Below are 14,841 nucleotides of genomic sequence, written 5' to 3' on the forward strand. Positions count from 1 at the left end.
TCTCAACATCCACTCTGCTTCTCTTCCAGATGGTTGCGGTTCGCAATAGGTCATCCTCGAGTCATCTTTCCACCCTCTCTGTCACCCCTACCCCCTCCTTCTCGCCCTATGCCCGCCCAAAGCGATCTCCGCTGTACCCCTCCTCCCCGTCCTCGTCTCCGACTCACTCTATGACGGGACTCGCCGATATCGACCCCGACCTTCGTTCGAGCGTGCTCGAGCCCGGGGCGACTTCTCCCGTTGCAGGTGGGATCCGGACACCCTCCGCTCCGATGATGACTCCCAGCGATCCGTCTCCACATACTCTCTCTCCCGACCAGCATCAGCTGGGTCTGTTGATCCTTCACCATCTTCAACGTCACGCTGATGCTGGTCCCTTCCTCTTCCCGCTCGACCCAAAGGACTGGAATCTTCCTGACCTTTCCCCTGACCCCGCCTGTGTGTTCGACCTCGACACCATTGAGCGGCGTCTGGCCTCGCATGCTTACGCCTCGCTGCTGGAGTTTGTGGACGACATCCGCCTCGCTTTGCGTAATGCCCAGCGCCTGTGCGAGCCGCACCCCCGCTTGCTCCAGATGAGCAAGAACCTCGAGCTGTTCTTCGACTCACATCTCTCGAAGATGCTCCCTTTGGCCTCCCCTCAGCCGCCAAAACGGCCCCTGGACCCGTCTGAGCTGGTCTATCCCACCACCCCGAAGCGATCCCCGCTTCGTGTCGACGACGAGCCTGAACCACTTTCGCCATCGCTCTCAAAGCCCAGACGACGTGGTGGCAAAGCTCAAAAGGATCGCGCATCATCTCTCGGTGCCGGTGAGAACGACCCCTTGAAGGCTCCGCTTCGTGTCCCGGCTCCAGAGGAAGCCAAGCTCACGACAACGGACTCGCCCAAGATTTTCAAAACGCTGCAGCCCACTGATCTTAACTGCTTATCTCCGAAGCACGAGAAGGCGCCGTCCAGTCTCCTGGTCCACTCGCCGCTCAAGTCGCCTCCGCCTTCACCTCCAACGAGTCCTCTCGTCAGCCGAGACATAGCGCCCGGAGACCTGTGCTTTACCCTCGGAGCTGCACAAACGTCGGTGGCAGCACCGGAAACCACATCGACATCGACATCGACGTCTGCGTCTGCATCTGTATCTGCAGCTGTACCTACATCTGCGGTCGCGTGTCTCGTCGATGCCCTCGCTCACGCATCCCCGGCTGCTGCTCCCAAGGTGCCGGATCCTGCATCAAGTATGGCCGCCCCACCTGCCGCTGCGACTTCGGTGTTGCCGTCTCCCGCCAAGACACCTGTTCCTCTTAAGAAGAGCCGATCGTGCAGCCACTGCTTCACCACGACTACCCCGATGTGGCGAAGCGGCCCACCGGGCTTCTCGCCCCTGTGCAACGGCTGTGGTGTCAAGTGGAAGCGCGGTCGCATCCAATTCCCGACCGATCCCAACTTGGCCCAGGAGTCCAAGACGACAGCGACTTTGGCGCCCCCAGCCACCCCGACCCCCGCTGCTGCTCGCCGCGAGGCAAAATCCAACATCAAGCCCCAGCCTGCGCCTCTATCCCGCGGCCGCCCTTGCAAATCAGACGGTCCAAAGGCTCTGTCCCTGCCTCCCAAGAAGGCCCACGACATCGAGCCCAAGTCCTTGAGCGACTACCATCGCATCCTCGGGCGCACATCTGCGTCCAAACCTCGAATGTTGGGCTCCACCGACATTTTCAACAACATCCAGGCCATCTATGACGATGCAGAGCACCATCTGGAGAGCTCGGACGACGACATGGACTACCTGTTCAGCAACCACGACCTGGCCTACGATGGGCATCGCGTCCGAGCGTCCAACGATCTTCCACAGCTCAAGGTCACTATTTCACCGGAAATCTCCATCTGTGGCACCTACGATGCAACCTCCTCCAAGGTGCCGGACTTGTTTGTATCGGAGGACGTCGATGTGCCACCCACGGCATGGGACGTTCCCTCCGACCCGCACGTTTCCGGTAGCAGCATGTCGCTGTTCCACTCGGATCTCCACGACCAGGACGAAAACTTCATGACGTCCGTCATTCGTATGGACGAACTTTTGTCCGACGACGACACCAAGCACGACAAGAACGATGCTAGCCCTCACTGTATGCACTCTCCACCGGCTACGTCTTCTCGCGAGGCACGCACATCTTGGCCGCACGGCCACATGCCCACCAAGGGGCTCCTCTATCCCAGCGCACGTCAAACAACTCTCATGCAACCGACCCAGGGCGGCCCAGAGTCGCATCACGCACACGAACCCGCAGCGCCGGTACTTGGCGGATACGACCCGGTCGATACGGAAATGTCGCTGGATGCCGCCTGGTGCGTCTGGTGCGAAGGAGGAGGCGCGTGTATCCTCGGCCATCTGTAAATAATCACCTTTCTCTTTCCCCTTCCTCAAGGCAAGGTTCTTTTGCCACGGGCTTCAGTTGGTTCCACAGCCAATTCATTTCTCTATTACTACTCTGCACTCGCTGCCTCTCTTGCAGCACCCGCATTACTTTGCGCCCTTTGCTCTCCTCTCCTCTCGCGCCCCCTTTTTTTCCTCCAACCTTTTATTTCTCCATTATATGCATATTTATTGCGGGATATTGAACTTGCCCCACTCGATACATCCTCTCCGTTTTCTTAGACCACCCGATCCCTCACTTCCATCCCATTTCAGCCATCCCTATCCTCACTCCCGTGCTTCGTTTCTTTCGATGCCCCTCTCCCACTCAACGAATTCGTTGATCTCTGTGCTCGTTGTGCTTGTCGCAGCCGCGTTGGTGTTGTTGATGTTGGTATTTGCAAATAATTCCATGTACTCTTCGTTCCGAACATACGACGATATGTTGTTACCACCTTTGTGTCTGCCGTAACCTCTTCCCCACCCATCAGCTCCCCAAAATACACAAAAAAAAAACATATAATCACCCCGTATTTTGCTTCGCTGATCATTTCTCTCGTCCGGATGGGAGTGTGTTCGGGTGCAAGCGACAGATACAACTGGGGACACTGACCGTTTTGATGGTGGTCGCCGAGATGGATGCGTTATGAGCCGGCGCCGCAAACCATGTGTTCCATGCCGATTCTCCAGCACGGACTGCCCCCATCCCGCCATCCTCCCCCCGCTGATACCCGCCCGAGTCAACTACGTCCAAATCCGTTTGCAAAGTCGTAGCTGTATACATTGAGAGGCTGGGACAAGAATATCAAACTGGGCAACAAGCGGAGAGGGATGTGAAGGGTTTAGGGACACAATAGACATACAGTGTAACTATCGTGTGGTTTGTCCACCGCCATCTCCGAACAACGGCGAGCACGGCCATTTGATTGTTGGACGGACCGCCATCGAGCCTGCAACGTCAATAAAAGATGCTGAAACGACAGAGATTTGGCAAGTAGACGCAGGCCACTGACAGATAATCCATCACACATTACGACGGACTGAGCTACAAAGAAAGGAAGCCAGGCAGCAAAAAGAACGTTGGCGACACAAGCAAAGACAGAGGGAGCCATAGCTGCACTGACGGGAGCAGGCGACATCGGGACGGGGAAGGGGTCGTGGCATATCTTCGGCAGCACGAGACAACACGCGTGTTAGTGTTGCTACATCAGAAGCAGCACCACAGGCTGCTGGAAACCTCCTTCTTCAGGCTCGAGGTATCGTTGGCGGCGTTCTTGCGGGCTTCTTGGCGGCTGAAGCGCTGCTTGGCATCCGACTTTTCGCCCTCGAGGAAACGCTCGACATCGATAGGCAGGTCGAGGTTGGGCAGGGTGGTCTTCTCTCCGTCGAGCACGGCAATGGCGCTGGCGCGCAAGAGAGCGACCTTTTCGGGGTCCTTGGGGAACTGGTGGCCGTGCGAGTCGGCCGTTCCGCCCTTCTGGAACAGGTCGGCAAGGGCCAGGATCGCAAAGACGTTGTTGCCCTGGCGCGCCGAATCAATGTACCAACAGGCGGCCTTGAACAGATGCTTGCTGACATCGCCAACACCAAAGTCGTACATGCGGGCCAGTTCGTACTCGCCCTCCGAGCTGCTCTGGGTGGCTGACTGATAGAAGAGCATGGCGCACTTCTTGGAAACATCAGCCGCCGAGTCGGGGTCCTTCATACCGGTCTTGTAGAGCCGGCCAAGCTCCAGCTGAGCCTTGGAGTCACCCTGCTCGGCAAGGGGCCGCAGGGTCTTCATGCGATCGCTTTGGGTCTTGCTGACGGTCGAGTACGTGGTCTGGAGCATATCGAAGGCGTCGGTGTGGCCACGATCGGCAGCACGCTCGAGCCACAGCATGCCGCGCTGCAGGGTTTGCCAGTCTCCAGCCGAGCTGGAGATCGTGGTGATGCCCATCGAATAGCAGGCATCCAGGTTGCCAGTGACGGCGGCGCGGTGGGACCACTTGAGAGCCTCGTCTTCGTCGGCATGCACGCCCTTGCCCTTCTTGTAGCAGACCGAGAGGCGATAGGCGGCATCGGAGTGTGCCTGAGATGATGTCAATAGAGCGCAGGCCCAAGAAGGCGGTCGTTGGTATCGCCACGGGTCCAAGACGGCCCCAAGAAACGATGCCATATGTGAGTATCGTTGCAGCGATCGAGCAGGAGAGCGGGCTCATGGCGTCGACCATCGCACCGAGGTGGCATCGCACAAGTGACGGGTGGCTGCTGCAGACGTACCTGGTCGGCAGCCAAGCTGTAGTAGTGAACAGCCTTGGACTCGTCCTTGAGAACATGCGGGTCGCCCATTTCCAGCATCTGGCCAAGCATGTACTGAGCATCGGCGCTGCCCTGTATATCCAAGGACATGTGGCGCGGAACAAGCAAGCACCTTGTCAGCTGTGTCGTTCCCAAAACTGGCGAGGGGAGATTGTGCTATAGGCACCGGCAGCGACGCGAACGGCTTTCTTGGACGGCACCGTTGACAGGCGATGGCAGCGACCAAGCGGCACAGTAACTATGGCCTTACACAGTCAGCAGCCCTGTAGTAGATCTTCACGGCTTCGTCTTCGTCCTTTCGAACGCCAAAGCCCGATTCATAAAACCGGGCCAGGAGGTACAGGGCCTCGGCGTTGTTCTGGGGAAAGGCAGGGGGGGGGACACCAGATCGTCGTCAGCACAATCAGCGCCGATCTCAGACCCCCGGGATCGACAGCCACCAGTCTTTCTTTCCACAGGCCCAGAGAGTCCGCGGCTTCTGGCTCAAGCGGTGCCCGCCAGAACTGGCACCAGCACCACCACCATCACGATCGATATGTTCCCGGCGACGCAGCCCCAGAGCACCAATAGACCCGACCGAGCCAGGCCCAAGGATTCCACCTACCGCTTCAGCAGCCTTCTGGCACCAAAACAAGGCCTTGTCCTCGTCCATGGTGAATCCAAACTCGGGGGCACCGGCAATGTACATCTGAGCCAGCGAAACCTGGGCCTCGACGTCGCCTTCCTCGGCGGCCATGGTCAGTCGGTTGCGATACTCTTGCGAAACCAGCGCCTGAATGTCGGATGCGGCCTTGTCGGGGTTGGCCTGGGCAGCACTGGCGGCAGCGACCAGCTTTGCCTGGAACTCCTCATCTGCCTCGGACTGGGCAGTGGAGGCCATGGAGAGACGGCGGGTGGACATGCTGAGGTATAGTGGCGGGAGCTTGCTCCTACGATGCGATGTGGTGCGATGCGATGGGCGGGGAGGTGAGGTTGCCGGCTGGCGGTCGAGCGGCTGGGAAAGGGGGGAGAGCGACGACGAACCAAGCGAGGGGCGACCCAGGGCTTTAAATAGGCAATGAATCTGCAGCACACAGGCATCACACAGGCAGCACACAGGCAGCACACAGGCAGCACACAGGCAGCACACAGGCAGCACACAGGCAGCACACGGCCAGGAATGCAGCACAAGGCGGCGCGTTTTTTCCTTTGGCCGGCGCGTCTTGTGTAGCGCCGCGGGGCTCTCTGCGCTGCGCAGCAACAGTGTCTGTGTGTGCGCCAGCTGCAGCGCAGTCAGGTGGGGAGCACGGGACCGACACTGTGGCACCGGCGGATGCTGTTCTGTGTCCGCGCGCCGTCGCCACCCAGTTCATGTGACGGGCGCCACCGCTATTTTGGGCCCGAGGCGAGAGCCCCAGCGAGAACAGCGAGATGCCGGGCGAGAGCGGGAGAGAGATCAAGCCCAATCCTGGATCGCAAGCATACCACCATCAATTTTTTCCGGCCCCTCGCGGCTGCTCATCTCGGTCACCCGAAAGTCACGTTGGATGTGGCGCAGCAAAAGTTGGAATCCGGCCATGGTCGGTTGACGGCATTTGGTATCGTCTTGAGCCGATTGACGGTGGTGGTGGGCGATTGGTGTGGAGGAATGACCAATTGTATCATTGTTGGAAGCTCCACTCCGATTGCGGACAAGAACCACCACCGTCTGAATCTCTCTGGTTGGAAACCTAGTCAAGCGTGGCTGTGTGTCAGCGAGATGACATGATCGTTTGGCTATCAGGCAAGACTCACCTTGACAAGATGTCTTCCCACGACTGATTGAGCGAGCGATGCGTTTCTGGATCTGAATCAAGGACGCCACTGTGCAGTATCTCTGCCAGCCCAAAATGCGCTGGTTTTGAGGAGATTCTTTCTTCCCCAAGGGCAGAACCAGCCATCGTCGCTATTTTCACGCCAGATGGCTCCCCGCAAGAGAAAGACACCACCCAGGCGACCAAGTGGATCCAGAGCACCCACAATATACTTGGTCTGCAGGAATGGATGAGCACCACACCAAGTCCCAAGATCCCTGGGTTGGATCCCTTCCTGCGATACATTCGCCATGTGTTCGATGGAGACATGCTGGAGAAACAGCTGTACTTCAGCCTGACCCGGCGACGGCGATTCAAGCGACTCGATCTCCACAGCAAGCGACAGCGCACCGTCCACGAGATGTGCAAGCGAGTCATTGACCAGGCACCAAGGGAGACCGAGGTGGTGATTGCCTTTGGGAATGCATCCTGGAAACAAGGGAAGGGATACACATCCAGTCCCAGGAGACTCAGGTTTGTCAAGTACTTTGAGCAGTTCCACCACCACCGGAGACGACCACCAGACCGATCCATCTCCAAGATCCATGTGTGCTCGGTGAACGAGTTCAACACATCCCAGGTGTGCTCACATTGCCGGGAAGCCAAGCGACTCGAGAAGGTCGAGCATCTTGATGTCGAGAAACCACACTTTGTCCGGAGCTGTGCAAGCTGTCATACGCTGTGGGATCGAGACATCAATGCAGCCAGGAACATGATCTCGGTATGCCAGTCGATCATCGTCACAGGAGATCGACCGGGTGTATTCAAGACTGTGCTTCTCAAACCAACCAAAACCACTCGATTGCCAACGAAGACAGGAGTGCAATGCCATGGCCTGCCCGCTGGGCCTACAGTCAGTCAGCGGGCTTCAGAAGCCAGGAAGGATCTGTCCCGTTTCTTTCTGGATAGACTGTAAGTATCTTGTTCCTTGTGCATTTTGACAGTGGATGCCGGGTCGCCCATATTCTGGGCAGTCCACTTCGGGGTTGCCATCCCTCTTGGGATGGTCGATGGGAGGTGTTTGACTCTCTTGCAAAGTGTGTGTGTGTGTGTGTGTGTGTGTGTGTGTGTGTGTGTGTGTGTGTGTGCAAAGTGTGTGTGTGTGTGACGGCGAGAGGCTTCTCGCCTTCCCTCGGGGGTCTCTCGCCAGAGACTGCTCTTCTCGCCAGAGACTGCTCTTCTCGCCGACCGAGGTGGCTCCGAGAGCGCGTTTTTTCGTTCTCGCTTATTTTTTTAACAAGAGGTTTTTTCATAGTGCACGAACGACCACCCTGGGGCAATCAGTCAAAGCCGAATAGGATTCACATCGATGGTTTACTGAGGAAGAAGAAAAGAGCAATAAAAAACGAGGAAAAGCAGGTGCTCTGAAACCGCCGCAGCACAGGGCGGCGGACGGGCTCGAGACAGACACACCATCAGAGCGCAAAGGCACGGTTTATGAATCGGAAAAAGGCAAAGGCAAAATTTTGCTTGCAGAAGTTGGATGGAGGCATCGATCGAGACAGGGACGAGGAAACAGATCTTGTCGCTGCTCTTAGACGGGCTGGCTTCTGATCAGATTGGCTTGGCAGTAGGCTCAAGCCAACGGCGCTGCAGCCTGGTTGAGGGGCATGAGAGCGATCTTGATCCAGCTTTGGCTATCTTGACCTGCTTGGGGATGTGTCTTGGTTGACGCCGCTTCAGAGGAGGCGGCTCATTACGTCGGACAGACTAACGACACCAACAACCTCGCCGTTGTTGTTGACTACCCAGACTCGGTGGGTATGGGTAGCGCTGGAGTTGCCGGAATCAGCCATGAGGAAAGACGCAGAGACGTGTGGCGAAGCGCAGGATTCGTACCGGCAGTCAGTAAGCCAGGAATACATGAGCCAGGTGCATGCCACGGATCAGTGGGAAGTTGGCTGATTCGGCAGACCAAGGCAGAGTTGCCAGATGCAGCCAGATCACGATGGCCGATCCAGCTGCTCTCTCAAGCACCGCGATTCGACGATTCAGTCACTCACCTCATTTTTTCGATGGCCGAGATGAGCGTGGTGCTGGGGTGGACGGTGAATGACGGGGCACGATCGTTGCCGCCATTCTCCAAGCCCTGCTCCGATCTCAACTCGACAAAGAATCGGAATACGTTCTCAAACAGCCGGCGCCATCCACCACGATGGGCGAGGATTTCCTTGATATCGGTCATGCCAATGCTGCCACAGAGCTGCAGAAGATCGCCAAGAGAACCACAGACGGACTAGATGAGTCGGGATTCAGGGCGCGAGCTGCTGTAGCGACGCAGTGTGCAGCAGCTATTGTTTATCGAGACGACGCGGTTTGCGCAGGGCATATTCAACAGAAAGCAGCATCTGAAAGAGCAAGATCGACTTCAGCCGCCCAACACTTACCGCAGACGATCCGTCCGCGCGGCTCACGATGGCAACGGAAGAGACTCCGCGGTCGTGCATCGTGAAGAGGGCTTCGAGGACCTAGATCGCAAAGGCCGATTGCATCGAGGGTGAGCGAGGGTGGGCGAGCATGCGACGGGCGGAGATCAGCAGCGGTGCAGGCAGCGGTAGTGTCGGGATATGCGATCGGCGGTGTGAGCAGGTGGTCAAAGATAGGCCCCGTTGTGGATCCTGCACCGGTATGATACTTACCGTATCCTCTTGGGTCACGGAGACCACATCTCCCGAGACCAGGCCAAGGTCCGCAAGGGTCTTTTCGCCGAGCGCCCAAGTTCCGATAAGGGCTCGGTTGGTGGACAGCTTTCCGAACTGCGAGGCCAGGTAGGCCGAAATCGACGACTGTGACAGAACACCGATGAATCTCTGGCCGCCGTCCTCGGTGGGCTCCAGGACGATCACTCGGTGGGCACGGGCACGGACAAACTCTTCGACGGCATCAATTAGGGGGGCGCTCGCTTGCACCGAGACGAGCGGGTTCCGGTGGGACAGGTTGCTGACCAGCTTGACGGGAACGCCCTGCCGGTCCATAACGGCCCGCTTGACAATATCGGTGATTTCCTAAATCACATCGAGAAAGATGGGGATGGTGAGAAAAGGCGCTGGGATTCGATCTGCATGGCGCCAAGGGCCAAAGGCCCATCCCAGACAGAGAGGATGGTCAAGTACAGATGGTCGGCAGCGCCGCCAAGCGACCGCTCCCTGATCGCCATTCTGCACGTTGCTGGTGGCAATGTGAAGTTGCAGCCCATCGATCAGGTTCCCTTTTCGAGCCAAGAAACAGCCCTCCCAACGTATCCGCGCGAAAGCAGACTCAAATGGGGACGACGGCCGAATGATCGGGCAGGGAACGGAGGCGGTCTGATGGATGATCCAGCAAAACAGAGCCAACGCCGCGCGACCAGGCCGGACAGTACGATCGCCGTACCGTCGGCTGCAGATGGCTGGGAAGCCCTTTGGAGAGGAAGAGGCGAAGGGAGGGAATTGCACAGCATACATTGCCGGAACGCAGCGATCGGCCTTACCAGCTCCGCGTCGACCGGGACTTGGCTATGGGGAACCTTGTGGAATACCTCGAGGACGTAGGTGGCCAGATCTCGGTAGTCCAGCATGCCCACAAAGCCGCCGGCCTTTGCATCGTACACCGGGGCCGACGAGATCTTGTGGGCAGCCAGGGCGGCACAGCCCTCCTGCACAGAGAGCTCAGAGTCAAGACAGACGGGATGGGGCGGCGCGGACGTGCCGTAGGGCCCGGCGAGCCCACCAAGCAGGTCCGAGCATTTTGTCGACGAAAGGAGCTTGTGGATGACGTTTTTGGATTCCAAAGTCATGTCGAACAGCTATATGCGTATGTTGCGGGGGTTGGGAGAAGATGAGGAGATGGGATGGATGATGGAATGGATGATGGCGAGAGCAGCCAGGGAGAGGGAAGAGCCAGAAGGGGATGGAGTTGGCTTGGCTGGCTGGCTGGCTGGCTGGCTGCAGAAATAGCCCCGCCCCGATTGGCGGGTCAGTCAGAGCGAGTCACTGCCCAGCGCCGGCCCACCACGACGGGTGGCTGGGTCAACAGACCGCCGCGTGCAGCCAACACCGGTGCCATCGCCGACCCCAGCAAGTTCCGAGCTCCGCCGCCTGTCGGCAGGGCCGTTGCCGTTGCCGTTGCCGTTGCTGTCGCCGATGCCGTAGCTCGGAGTCGTCGCTGGAATGGCTGCAAGACGACCAAGAAGCCTTGGGCTGGGCCAGACCGTCAGCGATTTCTCCAGGGACAGCACAGCGATACACTGACAAAGTGGTTGATTTCCATACGCCTCGCCCTCTGGGCGGCGTTGTATTGATGACCCGACAGTACGCATGTTTCCGTCCCTCCCGAGGCCAGGCCTCGTCGCCCAACCGGTCCTTTCCTTGCCATGCTCCAAGGCAATCCAAGACAATCTGGTCCAAAGTTAGCCAATCAGGGCGCGCGTTTGGTCGATGCCCTCGGCCAGGATCCTGGCTGCCTCCTGGTGACCGAGCTCCCGTGCAATCGCCAGCGGCGTCTTCTGAGACACATCGCGGGGTTCGAGATCGATGCTGTCCAATAAGTGGGTGGCTTCGAGGCCTGCGACGGAGACCGGCGTGGCCCTGAGTCGAGCCAGAGACTCGTCCACCAGGAAGCGAAGGCATTTGAGCCGGTTCTCGAGTGTGGCCTGTGGTCAGACCAGAACCAGAGCCGGAACATGGGCATGAGTACGAGCCCGCCTGTTGCATCCGACATAAACTTCCCCTCTCCTTTCATATGGCGCAGATCCTAATCACCGGCGACTGCAGCACCCTACCAAATGGATCAAGGCGAGTTTGCCAAAGGTTCTACGACCAAGGTCGGCACCGGCCACGCTGAAAGCGGCGAGGGTTCCGGCGTCATCCAGAGCCACGACCCTGATTGGTGGATGCCAAGCAGCTCGTTAGCCGGATCGCATATAGCTCGCCGCAGGTATAGCCATAGTTCGCGAGATTGTCTCGGTGTGTCTGCATAGAGTGAGAGGCTGTTGGATGCGCCTTAGTTTTGCCAACAGGCTGCTGGACCCACCTGGTCAGTCTGATGACAACTTCGGACTGCTCTTCCTCCGAGAAATGGGCACCGCAGTCCCGGAGCAGCTGTACAGCTTCGCGGTTGCTACTGCTGGCAGCGTCCCACAGAGCCGAGTGTCCAAAGCGGTCTCGGGAGTGAACATTGCTCCCACGTCCCAAAAGGAACTGGATTGTGGCAATCTGGCCCTCGCTACATGCGACATGCAACGGCGTCTGTGAGCCAGGTTCGATAAGGCACATTGGTGGGGCCGTCAGTAGATACAGCGGATAGCCGACACCATCGAGGAAGAAATGCAGTCACCCTCCTTCGTGGCTCGAGTAGCTCAATCGGCATTCGTGTGCCCCAGGGCGGGTTATTTCTCATAGCGGCGCTCGGCGGCTCAGCGCCGTCCCGGATGGAAGAAACAGGGTGATGCATATGTTCCAATCGCGGTCACTCGGCTCCTCCCGGTACACTCAACTTACCCGTCCGTCATAGTCGCCCACGTTGACTAGTCCCTCGTATTCGCCAAGGACCTCCATGATTCCAACGATATCGCCAATGCGCGCTGCCTGACAGAGCAGGAAGGGTACCAGGTTCACTTCCAGCGATGCAATCTCGGCAGGATCTCGCTTGGGCTCGCCAAAGGTCAGGGTATCAGGGCGTCTGCTGGAGACACCTTCGATCGACGGTCGTCGGGGCAGGCTGTCTCCGTGGCCCAGGAGAGACATAACCGAGTTGATGAGCCCACGTGTGCGATGCTCGTAGGTAAATCGCTGGCTCCGGATCGGAACCGTGAGCTCGCCGCGCAGATTCAGCCTCATGCGTCCGCGGCACTCCTCGGGGCCATATCCCTTAGTGAGCAAATAGCACAGCTTGGCCAGTGCACACTGACGAGCAGTTGAATCGGTTGCAAGTTATCAGAGTGTTAGGGAGGCTTCAAGTCGGCGACGGGGGAGCGGTTGTACCGCTGCGGTGGCAGAGCGGTGCATGAGGTTTTCTCGCCAGTGAAGCTCCGCAGCCCGAAATCCGACTTGTATATCGAGCCTGCTCCACCACGAGCGCAATCAACAAACTATGTACAACACTGCTGATCGACTGTGGCCACCTACCTCTGCCGTCATATCGTATCCGGGAATCACACCAACATCCAACAAGGCTTTCCCCGTGGCGTAAATATCGGTGACGAGACCTCGCCGACACTGGATCGTCAAAAGATGTCGGGATCCTTGTCAATGCGATTCTGCAGCCGGACGAAGGTGAGCTCCGACGACCTACATCTCTGCTGACGGACAAATCGTCGATCTGTGTAGCAAGTCCTTACTTGTGTGCAGTTGACAATGACAACGCCGCGATCGCTGGCTTCCTTGAGGATCTGGAGAATCTCCGGGTTGTTGCTGGGGCCATTGCCGCTGCCAAAGGTCTCAAGGATCGCACCCTTGACAGGAGGGGCGAGGAAGGACTTGACCGTATGCGCCGATATGCCCGGGAAGAAGCGGAGGGTGGCAATGTCGGTGGTCATCTTCTTGTGCACACGGAACCTTTCGATGGCCGACGGCCGGAAGATGATGGGCCACGACACATCTGGGATCTGTGAGAACGCATGCTGACGTGCTGGCCAGGGGCCGTGGGGTTCACACGAATGACCCCAGCGCAGATAGAGGCTCGCGGGGCTACTCACCAATGTTAATTCCAACGGAGACGAGCGGTCGGATGTTGGGCGAATCAAAAGCGTTGAAGTCGACAGCATCGACCTTGGAGCTGCGATTACCGCGATAAAGCTTGTGCGAAAAGTACAGCCCGACCTCCGGAATCACAAAGTGGCCGGCAATAGTCAGCGCCCCGAGAACGTTTTCAACGGCGTCGTTCCGGACCTCTGAGAGCGGGACCTGCGATCCCGTCAGAATCACGGTCTTGCCGAGCTCTTCGAGCATGAACGACAGGGCGCTGGCCGTGTATGCCATCGTGTCGGTTCCGTGCAGGATGATGAAGGCGTCGAAAAGCTCGTAATTGACCTCAATGTCCGTCGCAATCTTGACCCAATCCGTCATATCTGACGCGGGGCAGGGTATTTGATCCGGGAGGCATGGCGTCAGCGATATTGGTAGTGTGGGTCGACGAGCCGGACGAGCCGGACGAGCTGGACGATGATGAGAAGGGAGACGCAGGCGGGCACCGAGCAGGACCGGCGACCTGCCCAGTAAGGTGGTCGAAAGGGACCGAGACACTTACTCATGTTGGACGAATCGAGCAGTGGATCATACTCGAGAATCGAGTATCGAGTCCGCTTGCCGTAGAGCGAGGCCGGCGAGATCAGGGCGGGCAAATGAGTTCGGATGACTGGCGTTCCGTTGACGGTGGTTCTCTTGCCCACGATGCCATCTGTGTTGGGTTGGGGGCCTTCGCTATACTCGAGCGGAATGTTGACGGGGTTGAGGAGCTCGCCGCTGGCCGCAGCCGACTGGAAGCCGCTCGGGGCAGCGCTGCCGGACTCGAAGATGCCCAAGGGATCGTGGAACTGGGGCCGGCTCGCGAGAGTCTTGCTCAGGAATCCACTGACGGGGATGTAGCCGTCGGCCGAGTGCTTCATGCCGATGGTCCCGCCGGTGTAAATGATGAGCACTCTGGTAGTGTTTGAGGTCACAAAGTCGGCATAGGGGCTGGCGAGGCTTGCCAGCTGGTAATTGACCGCATCGTTGATGTAGAGATCGGTGGGTGTCCGCGACAGCGACATTTGCGAGCGAGAGTGCCGATGGCCCGTGGAGACGGAAGGCAGGAGGACCGCAGAACAGGAGGGCCGTTAAGCAGAACGAGTCCAAGCAGAGCTGCAATCAGACGGCGCGGGCAGCTCGGCTGGTCTGATTCTTGCTGGGCGAGAAGCTGGGCTGGCTCTGGACGGCGGGGGCGTCGACTCGATGGAAATAGATTTGCTGGGCCGGCTTCTCCATGGCGTTTGCCTGGAAGCAGGGAGCCACCCTCCCCTGCACCAGCAAGGAAAAAAATCCATCGCCGGGTGACACTCGGGTTGGTTCGCCTCGTCCATCGGCCGATCCTGTTCGTGTGTGCCGGCAGCGCTTGTCTGCGCTGGCAGGAGGCTTGGGCGGGGCCGGGATGACAACCGAAGCTGCAGCCGCAGCCGCAGCCGGATGGGGATGCACCCTCGAGCAGGACCCTGCCCGGAAGGCTTGGGAGTGCTTCTTGCCCCGCAACCAAACCCGATCACACCCACCACCATCCGCTCTCTCTGTCCGCTCTGTCTGTGGGGCGCTCGCGAACCTCTTGGCCCGTGGACGGCGTGCCAAGAGGATTAA

At 58.5% G+C, this 14,841-nt stretch overlaps 4 protein-coding genes across 4 annotated transcripts; 1 reads left to right on the forward strand and 3 right to left on the reverse strand.

Annotated features, from left to right (window-relative positions):
* Positions 1–275: 275 nt before the first annotated feature.
* On the forward strand, positions 276–2,387 carry BJ171DRAFT_567387 (uncharacterized protein; the record flags this gene model as incomplete). The annotated part of the gene is made up of 1 exon (XM_053113466.1): positions 276–2,387. One exon carries the CDS (start codon positions 276–278, stop codon positions 2,385–2,387), a length of 2,112 nt encoding a protein of 703 aa, XP_052967720.1.
* Positions 2,388–3,159: 772 nt separating this feature from the next.
* Positions 3,160–5,759, reverse strand: BJ171DRAFT_598302 (uncharacterized protein). Its single transcript, XM_053114832.1, has 4 exons — positions 5,311–5,759; positions 4,957–5,064; positions 4,668–4,778; positions 3,160–4,476 (listed from the first exon to the last, which is right to left on the reverse strand). Exons 1-4 carry the CDS (start codon positions 5,605–5,607, stop codon positions 3,613–3,615), a joined length of 1,380 nt encoding a protein of 459 aa, XP_052967721.1. The 5' UTR covers positions 5,608–5,759; the 3' UTR covers positions 3,160–3,612.
* Positions 5,760–8,061: 2,302 nt separating this feature from the next.
* BJ171DRAFT_63936 (uncharacterized protein) lies at positions 8,062–10,424 on the reverse strand. Its single transcript, XM_053115749.1, has 5 exons — positions 10,008–10,424; positions 9,178–9,543; positions 8,926–9,006; positions 8,542–8,741; positions 8,062–8,311 (listed from the first exon to the last, which is right to left on the reverse strand). Exons 1-5 carry the CDS (start codon positions 10,311–10,313, stop codon positions 8,218–8,220), a joined length of 1,047 nt encoding a protein of 348 aa, XP_052967722.1. The 5' UTR covers positions 10,314–10,424; the 3' UTR covers positions 8,062–8,217.
* A 351-nt stretch (positions 10,425–10,775) lies between these two features.
* BJ171DRAFT_561817 (asparaginase-domain-containing protein) lies at positions 10,776–14,264 on the reverse strand (the record flags this gene model as incomplete). Its single annotated transcript, XM_053113245.1, has 9 exons — positions 10,776–11,168; positions 11,298–11,397; positions 11,549–11,763; positions 12,016–12,420; positions 12,643–12,732; positions 12,855–13,114; positions 13,212–13,583; positions 13,763–13,895; positions 13,959–14,264. The coding sequence occupies 9 exons, from the start codon at positions 14,262–14,264 to the stop codon at positions 10,926–10,928; spliced, it is 2,124 nt and encodes a 707-aa protein (XP_052967723.1). The 3' UTR covers positions 10,776–10,925.
* Positions 14,265–14,841: the final 577 nt, after the last annotated feature.

Source organism: Polychytrium aggregatum, assembly GCF_025602895.1.
Source record: "Polychytrium aggregatum strain JEL109 chromosome Unknown BJ171scaffold_14, whole genome shotgun sequence".
Lineage (NCBI taxonomy): Eukaryota > Fungi > Chytridiomycota > Chytridiomycetes > Polychytriales > Polychytrium > Polychytrium aggregatum.